The sequence below is a fragment of the Lactuca saligna genome, chromosome 5 (assembly GCF_052625555.1).
Source record: "Lactuca saligna cultivar CGN05327 chromosome 5, ASM5262555v1, whole genome shotgun sequence".
Lineage (NCBI taxonomy): Eukaryota > Viridiplantae > Streptophyta > Magnoliopsida > Asterales > Asteraceae > Lactuca > Lactuca saligna.
The window spans coordinates 234,607,304-234,619,787 of record NC_136421.1 but is presented as its reverse complement, the minus strand read 5'-3'; the positions used below and the strand labels follow the sequence as shown (position 1 = coordinate 234,619,787).

General features: G+C 34.0%; 1 protein-coding gene across 2 annotated transcripts; it reads right to left on the bottom strand.

Moving 5' to 3' along the window:
* Nucleotides 1–7,447: 7,447 nt before the first annotated feature.
* On the bottom strand, nucleotides 7,448–11,233 carry LOC145046398 (sodium/calcium exchanger NCL2-like). Of its 2 annotated transcripts, XM_078994688.1 has the most exons (10): nucleotides 10,820–11,233; nucleotides 10,669–10,701; nucleotides 10,341–10,550; nucleotides 10,047–10,225; nucleotides 9,833–9,978; nucleotides 9,480–9,747; nucleotides 9,230–9,375; nucleotides 8,819–9,080; nucleotides 8,246–8,521; nucleotides 7,448–7,765 (listed from the first exon to the last, which is right to left on the bottom strand). In XM_078994688.1, exons 1-10 carry the CDS (start codon nucleotides 11,214–11,216, stop codon nucleotides 7,529–7,531), a joined length of 2,154 nt encoding a protein of 717 aa, XP_078850814.1. In that variant the 5' UTR covers nucleotides 11,217–11,233; the 3' UTR covers nucleotides 7,448–7,528. The 2 variants fall into 2 exon arrangements, with proteins under 2 accessions (XP_078850814.1, XP_078850815.1); XM_078994689.1 differs by lacking the exon at nucleotides 10,669–10,701.
* Nucleotides 11,234–12,484: the final 1,251 nt, after the last annotated feature.

Genomic DNA, 12,484 nt, shown 5'->3' with positions numbered 1-12,484 from the left:
TGTATTAGTATTCTGGGAACCACTTACTTAAGCTCGGCTGATTGCACGCATCACACCCCTTTCTTTGATTAGAAATTCATTTTTTAAGTTTACTTTGTAAAAATCTTCACCAAATCCTCAGTTTGAGTTCAGGGACACATGAAAGTATGCATGAATCCCTCAAACCAAGGCTCTGATACCAACTTATAACATCTTAAAAATCAAGGGTAAAAAAACCAAGACTCTGATACCAACTTATTACTCTCATTAACCCTTGTATTATTGTAGTTGTCAAGTTTAATACTTTATTTGAGAAAAGGTGGTAGCTGAGTACTTAGGGCGTACATATGTGCACACTTAGCCTACTCATGTGCATGATTTGGATGTTGAAGCCTGAGTTTCCCTGTGGTTGTTGCATCATTTGAAGGTATCAAGCTCAAAGTTTTCTCATTCTTTGATTTCTTCATATTATGGTTCATTTTACGGTTTTTGTCCAAAAGCTAGAAGTTTTATGAGTTTGTTGAACTACAAAGCCTAATACCTATCCCTTTAAGTGTGTCTAGTGGAGTGGACTCATAAAAATGGGATCTTGGACATCAAAATCACCCAATGCATGGGATATGAGCACTTTTGTGAGTAAAGAGTGAGAGTTTTTGGATTTTACACTTTCTCAGCCATGCAAAGGCTTAAATTCACAAACTTTATGGAGTATGAGCCTATAGTGAGTCCAGATCTAAGAGTATAGCTATGGTCTTAACGGATTAAGACCAAGAGAGTGGTAAAAACAAGTCTAGGATATATGCCGAGCATACTCCCAGGTACGCGCAACGTCGAAGATCCCCGATACATGCATGGCGAAGTAGTACGCCCAGCATACACGTTGCTGTTGACTTTTGTTGACTTTTAGGGTTTGATCAAACTATGGACTATAAAGGCCATGGAAGGGTAAAATGGTCTTTTATCCTTCTGAGAATTAGTAGTGGTTTATCCTAGCATCTTTGAGGGTTGCTTATTAATTAAAGATAATTATGGTAAATGTTAGGCAGAGGCTAGACCGGTGATTCGAGTACGAGACGTATTTGCTTTACTTACAAGGTGAATCTTCTCACTATACTTACATGAGTGGTAGTACTGAGTGACCGGAGGATCTTACTTGAGATATCGATCGGAGGGTCTTACTTGAGATATCGATCGGAGGGTCCACATTGAGCTGTGAGACCGAAGGGTCTTCACCGAGAGACATGAGACCGGAGGGTCCATGGCGAGTTATACCATGAGAGGCTTATTATTTATGTATTTGGTATTTTAAAGAACTCACTAAGCTTCATGCTTACCGTGTTGTGTATTATGATTTCCAGGTACTTTTCAGGATCGCAAGAAGGCGCCGACTTGATTGTACACACATGTTTAAGACTATGTTTACGATATTGGGATTTTTATCAGTTGTTTTGTGGGATTATGGTTTAATATTTGATACATTGTGATTTTGAGAAAATGAAATACTGATTTTATGTGATTTAAAAATGAAAATTTTGGTTGAAATTTTAGAGTGGTACATTACGCCTAACCCAACTTGAAGCAAAACTAAGGCGCAAGTCCAAAAACCATAAAGCCCAAAACCAAAAGTTCCACAAAGGCTGACTAATAGCTTAATTTTCCAAATTGGCCTTATCCTAAAGCCTAAAAATCCCTAAGTCCAACAATTGATCTCAGATGGCCCCAAAATCCCAAAGCAATAAAGCCCAAATAGGTAGCCCAAAACCGAAATGATACCACAAGGCCCAAATTAGCAAGACCTATATCCAAAGTTAAGTCAAAGCCCAACAACCAAAAACTCCATTGATAAGATGAATCTACGACATTCAAGGGTTGAACGCATGGTATTTGTCGTCGGACAAATTGAAGGGGACTCAAGACGGTATGCGTTGCGCTCCCAGGGACTACGCTTGGAGTTTAAGGCTAAGTTAAAAATTCCCATTCTAAGGACTTAATCCATTAAGTCTAACGTTTAGAACCCCATAATAATCCTATAACAGTAAATTAATCCCTAAAGTCGAAGGCTTTAAGCCTTTGCATGGGTTAAAGAAGCCCAACACCAAAGATGAACCCCAAACGTCAAAATTACCGCAAAATGCCTTAAAAACTTATTAATACCTTAAGAACTCAATCCAAACTTCCAGATTTGATTTCAAGGGAGTTCTTAAGTCATAAAATTTCCAACTTTATGACTTAACATAACTCAATAGGACCCAAAACATAACCCGAAGTCCCAAACTTCATCAAATGACTACCAAATCATGCATGGAAGGTTTATATCCATCAAGATCCAAACTTTATGACTCCATAACCTCAACAAGTACCAAATATGAAGCTCAAAGGTTCTGGAGTAATTTCTACTCACAAGAACCACCTTAAAGGGACCCAAACCATAATAAAATACCAATTAGCTAGAACTACATGAAAGTGTTGTCAAGGTTGAGATTTTATACCTCCAGAAGATAGATCTAGGTTCACAAAGCCTAGATCCAAAAGCTCCAATTCAAGCAATAACTCTTCAAGAAGTTCCTTCTTCTTCCTCAAGCACCAAAAACACATATAAATCACTTTGAAGCTCAAGAACCACTCAAATGGAGGCTAGGGTTTCGTTCTTAGGCTCTTCCTAAAAACAAGTTTGAGAGTCATGCAAAAGGAATCGATATTTTATTAGCTAGTGATTAGATTTAAATTTGTATTTTACTAATATTTGTATATTCAGAACTATGTGGCAATGATATGTAATCTCTATTTATATAGAGATATCTATTTTGTATTAATATTATTATGTTCTATGTTAGCATGTTTTTATTAATCCTTGAATAATGTAATTATTCAAAATTATCCATTGTTAATCACTGTTGTGGGAGCAACTATGAATTAAAACTATCATGAATTGGCTTGGTTGATTTCAAGTGGTGAAATAGCAAAGTCTTGCATCCAAATTCATATGTACCTGTTACAAAACAATTATGCGATATGACCCACGTCAAGAGTCACTTCATGGATCGTTATCATAAGTCAATCTTGGACACATGTAAATATCTTTATATCTTTTGACATGAGATGCATATTAGAGAACTCAAGTATGGATATTATTATACTTTGACATGGTTAAACATTGTTTGTAATTGTGTAGTTATAAAATCCTTCGTTGGGTAGAGCATGAACTATATGAGAGTGTGTATGTAGTCAAGATGGGATTTGTTCCTCTTATGTGTTGAGAGTTAGACATCTAAGGCACCTTATTTAAAAGTTGGATGTGAAATGAAAATGATCACATTCTATGTCTCATATCCAACATGATGCTTGTACCGATCACTAGCTAATAAAAGACCTGGGATTCATTGTTGATTCAGCAGCAATAAGCAAATAGGTAAGATCAATGAGGGTCATGTCGTGGTCCATCATACAGTAATATTTAATGAACTCACTATATGATTCAGGAAGTGATTGAACCAAGTCAAAAGCCAACTTCTTGGAGACATCAACACCCAACATTCCCAATCTATCAATATGAAACTTTAAATCCAAGACATGAGCACATACATACTTTCTATCTTCGTGTTTGCTTGCCAATAAGGCTTGAGTGACCTTGAACTTTTCAAGTCTTCGAACATGTGGGTCTGGGAGAGCTATTAGAGGAGGTGGAGGAAGTGAAGCATGATTTTCGTTTCCACGATCTAATCGTGGAAAATCATCTTCATGTGGAAAGCTTCTTCCATAGGATTCAGGAACACCATAGTTGTTAGAATTTGACATCTACAAAATGGTAGAAATACAAGTTACTTGATTTAGTCCTTAATATAACACCCAAATGAAATATCAAGGCTAGGACCTAACACAATATTCTACGATTCAGAAGATGGATGTCGTAATCCAATTTAAGAATATCTTAAGGTAGGTAAATGACGATTTACCAATTTCCATCATGAAAAACAAAAAAGAAAATTAGGTTTTAAATGACTTGAAATACCTAGATCTTTTGAGATTCATTGAGCTTTTCAATGACATGTTTAATCTCGATTATCTCCTTCAAGTTTGTGACTAGGAGACCGAGGATCACAAACAATGTGTGAATAACCATGCAAATTAGCTTGGTACTCTCGAAGATGTTTATCCCCTAATCAATGTGCCGGTTAACTACACATGCTCCATTTATCTATGATAATATACAAGCTACCCATTGCCATCTTTTATTTGTCCCATATTAGTGTTTCGGTTAATCACACATGCTCCACTAATGACCAACAAGGTGTAATGTGCAATTTCATGGATTAGCACCAACTTCATATTTTTCCTAAAGTAACCAAGATTTGGGAATTTATAAAAGTGTTTAGTTACTTCGTATTTCATTATACTTATAATGGAAGCTTGTGTCCTATCCTACCCATTCGGCTAACGACCCTCCACTAGTAAAGGGTGTGGTGGGTGATAGTGGACACTCATTCAATCGTCATTTTATAGGCAATTTCCTTAAACACCTCTTATAGACGAGCTTCGTGAATGAGACCTACTAACTGTAAGACTGACTTTTTACTTATACATATATATAATATATTAGACCTTTATTTGTATATAGTATAAGGGTGTATTTTATACATTTATAATACTAAGTGGTTTAATCTATTAATAAATTAGACTTTTAATTTGATTAAACTTAAACCATATAATTATGGATTTATTAAATAAACACTTAATTAGTTTAATAAAACCATAAGGGTATAATTTGACCTATTCAAAATACTAGGGTTTTAGAATTTAATATTTCAAAATTAAGACATTTTAATCAAATTTTAAATTCCAAAACTTGAGGACAAATTTTGAAACTTTTCAAAATACTAGGGTTTAACTATTTAAATTTCAAAAACTAAAACTTCTAAATTGAAATTTAAGCTATAAAACCTAAAAGTGTAATTTAAAACTTTTTCAAAATTACTATGTTAAATATTTGAATCAAATAATCTTGTATTATCCATATTTAACCAAATCCACCAATTTTGATAAGGATATCCATACAAATCATAAAAAATCGAATTTAGGCAAGCAAAATGAGTTTTGGTTGTTATCCTAATAAAAAATTTTGCGAAAAAATCAAAAATCCCGGCAACAGAGCCATGGACTCATCGAGTCAGCCTGTCAGACAGCAAAATCGTCGACTTTTTAATCCTTTGACAGTTCACTTTTGCATATATTCAATAGAAAAACGACCTAGGCTTTGATACCAATGTTTGTATTTGAGCATAACATCATTCCTATGGTGTACATGCAACCCTAATTACTTTGGATCTAGGTTTTTCTAATTTGAACATACAATTATGAATACCAAAGCAATAACCCTATGACTAGCATATATATATATATATATATATATATATATATATATATATATATATATATATATATTGAAAATCACATATGATTAGGGTTAGAAACTTTACCTCACTTGTTATATTGTAATAACAAGAATTGCTTGACATTTGATAGCTTAGTGCCTCAAGTATTGCACCTCTAATGGAGTCACAAACACTCAATGCAACAAATAAATTTTTTTAGAGTAAATTACACGAACGGTCCTTATGGTTTAAGGTAATTTGCGCACTTGGTCCCTATCTTCTTTTTTTTAACTCGGAAGGTCCCTACTGTTTGTTTTTATTACATGCTTGGTCCCTACTGTTTATTTTTGTTACACATTTGGTCACTGTCTTACCTAAAAAAGTATTTTTTTTAAATAGGAAAAAATAGTGGGGTAGGTAAGGTAAGGTGAAAGGGGTGGGGTTGGGGGTGTGTTTATTTAAATAAATTAAAAAATCAAGGGAAAATAGTCTTTTTAGATATTCCAAAGACTAAGCGCGTAACAAAAACAAACAGTAGGTACCTTCCGAGTTAAAAAAATATGTTAGGGACCAAACATGCAAATTATCCTAAACCATAGGGACCATTTGTGTAATTTACTCAAATTTTTATAGTAAAGATGAAGCTTAAAAGCATAATAAAAATTTTGGGATCAATTTCATATTTCATCACAATACTCAACGTGCTTATAATAAAAATTTAGATCTTACAGTCTTAGGGGGTGTTTGGTTTAGCTTTTGAATGCCCAAAAGTCCTTTTAGAAAAAGATAATAGCCAAAAGATGTTTGGTAAAATACTTCCAAAAGCTACTTTTGAATTTTGCAAAAAAGAAAAATCAACTTTTTGGAAAAGTCAGGAAAATCTAACTTTTTGTAACTTTTCTAAAAATATCTTTTGACCTCTAAAAAGCTAAGCCCAACACCCCCTTAGTAAGGAAAATCCCAATGCTAGCCATGGCAAAGAAAGTTAGAAAAATAACAAGGAATCTAAAAGGGTTTTGCATAAAGAAGTGGATGAAGTAACAAAGGAGTATGAAGAAAATACTTATAGGGATGAACACTTATAGGGCAGAAAAAGCGGTTGTTAGGCATTATACGCCTCTTACAGAAAAGTTAACTAAAAATACGGTTATAGGGATAATCATGAGGGCTAAAAACCGTCAGGACGTAATGTTAAAATTTAATTCAGGAGTTTTGTTCCTATCCGATTACAACCGCTACTACATCGATGTTATGAAAGTTTGAATTGTCATTTCCATGAGCAAATGAAAATACAATTTGGGAGGACTTAATAGGGTATAGCATAGCCTAATTAGCATTTGTGCCGAACCAGACATATATACCGGACTAGTATATATATATATATATATATATATATATATATATATATATATATATATATATATATATATATATATATATATATATATATATATATATATATATATATATCGAACCAACAACATACCGAATTAAATATGTCTCGAGGCACAGAAAGTAACAATTAAAGTATAATACAACATCACAATAGTAACATAATACATAAGAACTCTAAGTATACAGCCTGTACAAGGATGTGTGACTGATAGGTCCTGGGGCCAACAAAGAACACTTGGCTAACGGATAACAAGTACGGTAATATGTACCTATGGGCATACAATTATAAATATGACAAGATGTTAAGCATGCTCAATACATGAAGATGTCGACAACCCTTTTCATCTCCGTTGTAAATAGGTAATTTGATTCACCTCCACTAGGAACGAAAACATCATTCATCCATTCCAAATCGATTTGATTACTGTTATTTATTTACCATTCGGACTCTTTACTGACTTTATCATCGGAGCGTTGGCCCAAGATATCATCACAGTCGATTGGCTTACGAGTTGTTTGTATTCTCTAGGTCAGTTGAAATACTTGAGCGAACACATCTAAAGTAATCAATGGAAGGCGGACCCGATGGTGCCTCAAATATCATCAACAATGAAAACCACAATAAAGTAAACTCAAATGGATAATCAAGCAAAAAGAATAGTTTAAGAGATCCATTACTTTTGTGATACCACATAGACAACAAATGTAATTTAGCCTAAGTTTTATGATAATATAATATTTTAGTTTAAATAAACAAAAGATTGACTAAATATTTTCCTAAAAAGCTATAGTTTATTAAATACATAAACAAAGATCAAAGATAAGGGGTAGAGTAGGTAGGATATCAATGATGTCCAAAGGGCAAACTTCGATCTAAAGCTTGTTGTCGCCCCCACAATGATACAAACCATCAACACCGCCAACAGTTCGCCAGAGAAATCCCACGTCAAGCCTCGAAAAAATATGACCGTCAAAAGAACAGAAAATCCAAGAACATTATTCATGAACACGCCATGGTATAACTGCATGTCATCAACCATGAAAATACAGTTAATCATTAAAAACATCTCAATAATGTTAACTATTGTTATGAGTTTTATATTAGTAACAATAAACACATAAAACCTTTACGTGCATTCATATTTTTTTTTTTTCAAAAAAAATAGTGTAGATAATGAGAGGCTTCCCACATCGGCTAGACACTTCCCATCAACCTCAAAAATACATATGCGTAACTTATTCTTTTTATCAAAGGTCTTTTGGAGAAAAAATCTAGAAACTTATATACGTAACTAACATGACATTAGAGTCGACGTTTGACAATATTTGGCACCTCAGGGACACAATTACATATTCGTTCTCATCGAGCCTATGTCTTTACGAATTTCTTACCTCATATATATGTTCAAGTCTACCTCTTTGCTTAAAACCTTTCTTTGAAAAAAAATCTAGGACTTCACATATAATCGAAGTGAAAGAATTGAATGAGATGTGACGTATACCTCCGAGAAAGTCAAGGACGTGGTCCGTTCATTCCTTTGGCTTGCAGTTTTGATCGCCGAAATTGCTGCTCTAGCATTTGTGGCCAGTGGAACAAAGATAAAAGAGACAAAGAACGACGGTATGTTTGCAGAAGAGGAGACGTTCTGAACACTATGTATCAAAGGTTCAGCCAAAAGTGCTAACATGGCAATCCCAAGAAACAATAAAGTTGTGGCCTTTATCCACGCCCAAATCGATCTATCTACACCATCATCCATCCATCGTTCCCATGGTTTCTGTGTACATTTCACTTAACGTTTTCAATAAAACCTACTATATGTATATGAACTTGATATGAATAAAAGTTGCACTTGTTGTATCTAATATCTTAATAAGCACCAAGCATACATATATTTAATCAGGTTCAATTTGTTAGGTTTTGCTGAATATTAAGTAAATGAACACGACTGCATAATTTTTGACGTTTTTATATAGTAGAGATGCCTAATCGAACGTTGTGAGGTTTTAGTTGATTCATACGCATTTTCCATTAATTTTGGAACAAGACAATGATGTTAAAATTTCAAGCTTACCAGGGATAGATCGCTTTGAGCCTCAGACAACATGGGAACTTCGGTTTGTTCATTAGATGTATGGAGCCATTGTTTAAATCTATCTATGAACTCTTTTTCACCTATTCCTTGATCTCTTCTTTTGTCAAAATCTTGCATTATGTGATCGGTTGCTTCATCGACATTCCATGGCATCTTTGCCGAATGAACTTCCATGATTAATCTCTTCAATTCGGAGTGCGATACACAATTATCTTTATCAACATCCATGCTTTTAAACAACCTGAAATCCCCCACAAAACCACCATTGATATAACTGCACTACTCCAAAATAGAAACTAGGAACCCCACAGAAAACACAGTTCTAAAAGATTTATATATATCTTTAAATAATGCGGGCGAATATCCTAAAATCCAAAAATTGTTTCTCACCCTTTTATTGCGTATATATTTGGTGTTCCATCTTCGTTGTAGAAGTTTCCTAATGGGATGCTTTGTACATGTCGAATAATCTCAGATACCAGGATCTTCATCGATTCTTGTTCTTTCTGCTTAGTCTGAACCCATGGTTGAACAATCTATAAATAGATGTATTCAGATCATTAGTTAATTACAACACTTTATATACCGAAGATATTTCATTAAAATAAAAAATCACTAGTTTAGTTGTTAATTTAAATACTTGATATAAGTCCTTCCACGACCTAATTGAGCGATAAGGCCGATCATCCACTGCGCCCTTTGTCTCATCGAGCCATTTGGTAAATCTATCGACAAATTCTTCCATGGATACTTTACTATCGGAATCTTTATCGAATTCTTTCATGATTTCTTCCATTCTTGTCTCCTTGTTCCATGTTAATTGCCTGAACTTAATATCCTGGAGAAGTTCTTTGAGTTCTGAAAACGATATGTAGCTATCACCATCTTGGTCAATCTTCGTAAAGAAACTGCATAGTAACAACCATGCATGGTTTTCAAACTCGAAACAAGAAATTGAACGAGCGTGAATATGAAACACAAGAAGAAACGAACCTTTTTATCGCAGGTAAGTTCGCTGAACCATCTACAGTAAGTAATTTTTCTGCGGTGTGTTCCTGAAGATGTTTTAATATGTCTACAACTAAATTCTCGTGTTTCACGTACGATAGTCTTCTTTTTTGGATCGAAGGCTCGAGCACCTACGTTGAGAAGACTATTAAAAAAAACAATTTTCAAACAACTGTACATATACAGAACTACTGAATACCTGATAAATAAAGTATACGAGCAAGAACATGATTGAAACAGGAAGAGCGATCACGATGTATCCCTGAGATGGCTTTAGACCAAATAGTTCGGGGATCAAGAGAAACGTAAATGGAAGAACTGAAAGAACCATAATCCTGGCTGCTGAACTTGTCTCTTGATCTGTAGTTACACCAGAATCTGTGAACAAGTTAACCAACACATAACGTCATATATACTAGATAAATATTGATTAGGAACAAATTATGCAACAGTTAGTGAAGAAGATATATGGGAGCTGGGGATCCTAATTAACCTTTCAGAATCAAAAGTAGCTTTTTATATCGATTTGCGTTAGGAGTCAGCGAAGAACTGGAACCAGATTCTGAGGAAAATTTTCGACTGCCAATGATGACACAAGTTCCCCACAGTAACGTGAGGAGGAGAATAGTTGATCCGGCTAGCAAGCCAACTCCAGTTAAGACATACTTTTGAGCTTCATCTTTATTGTTCCAAAGTCCTGATACTGAAGATATTGAAAACAAAAAGTATAAATACACAAACCGAAAGAAGGTTGAGACGCACATATAGAACGATGTTTTTAGAAAAGTGTTTGTTTGGGTAAATGGTGTTTATATGTATACCATGAAATGTGTCCCATGCATTTCGCGAACTTTCTATGCATGCAGTAATTAAAAAGAAGCAGTCATATATATAAAACTTATGAGATTGAATGTCTACAATTAAAATGGATTGAGGGTTCAAAAGTTGATATGAGATGAAATGATCTCAAACCTAGAAGTATCAATGATTCGGGAAGGAAGCCAAGGACATGGAAAGCACTTGCACCAAAGATACCAGGACCAAGAATCTTGAAAATCCGTTTTCCCCCAGAAGCAACATACGATTCTCCATGATATAACAAGTACTCATAAACCACAATAAGGAAAAGATGACCTAGCAGAGTTTCTGAACATGGCAAAAAACCGTACATTTGCTCACAACGCTCTTCATGAGAATCAACTCCATTGAGATGCAATAAAGATGTTCTCTTCTCTGGAGTTGGATCATGATCAGTTTTATCTGAAAGCAACTCAGAACCATTGTAATGTAACAATCGGCCTGTAACCTTTAATGTGAATGTGGTAAGAAGAAATGAAGTTCTGTATGCGATTTTTGCAAACATTACCATCTTAATTAATTAATGATGGTTATTTGTTGGTCTCGTTTACTTATTTTGTTTAGATTATATAAAGAAAGTAATTGATGAATGAAAGATTCAACAATATCTAAAAAGATATGAGAAAGACTTGTACATCAGGCCAACTGGATTTTTTTTAGCATGTTTTATGAATTTTAAACGAGTCATCATAGGATTTTGAGGGTTTTCCGTCTTTATCCAAGATATTTTATTCTTTTCTTTCTATTTATTAAGGAAATCTTGTGTTCGTTTTCAATTATTTGATTATGCGATAAGCATCATGGCTTGATGCGATTAATTAATCTTTTAATTTGATTGTACTTGTTACATATAACATTTATGGAAGGTTGTGCTAAATACTCAAGAACAACTTCTTACCTTGACCGCGATGGCATCCAGCCATTCCCGTAACAGAAGAGAATAAAACTGATTAGTCAAAATTAACAGCATGTTGCTGGAATTATCAATATCACGCGATGCTATATATTCTTTTAATTTAATAAATCAAATGGTATAGTTGTCATCTGTGAAGATGATGGATATAAAAATTACTTCTTTTAGCATATTGCCATCTTCGCCGTTATTGAGTGCTTTGCAAGTTCTAGTAAACCCAGTGGCTTGTTTTCTACGTACAATCCAATGGTTGTACACACTCATACGGTATTACTATAAATGAATAGCTAGAAACTCATTACTTGTTCGTAGACGTTTGGTTTCTTGGAATTGGAATTCAAGCTTTCTTTCTATTACATGGCTGATTGGGAAAAACTAAAAAGAAAGGAATTAGTTCCAATGCAATATATTGAAAAACATATATTATTAAAAATAGTTTTCTTTTAGTCAAGGTTGTAAATAAAATAAGACATGATTTGATGAAAATGTCAAACATTAAGATTTTCTAAGTTTGGGTTTGCAAGATTGAGATCGTAGGATCGAAATTGAGATCCTAAGATCCAACAAAATAAATCATAATTTTAATTTGGGAAAATGATTTAAAAGTCCAACGAAGTTTCCAAACCATTCAAAAAACCTCAATCATGTTTTGTCTGTTCAAAAAAATCCAACGAACTTAACCTTTTGTCTAAAAAGTCCAACAAAGTTTCAAACCGTTCAGAAAAATCCAAATTTGTTTTGTTTAAGTTCGTTGGGTTTTTTTTTTTGAACAGTCAAAACATGATTGGAGTTTTTTAAACGTTTTGGAAACTTCGTTGGTCTAACAAGTCATTTTTCCGATACGGTAATAAGCTACGTCATCTGTT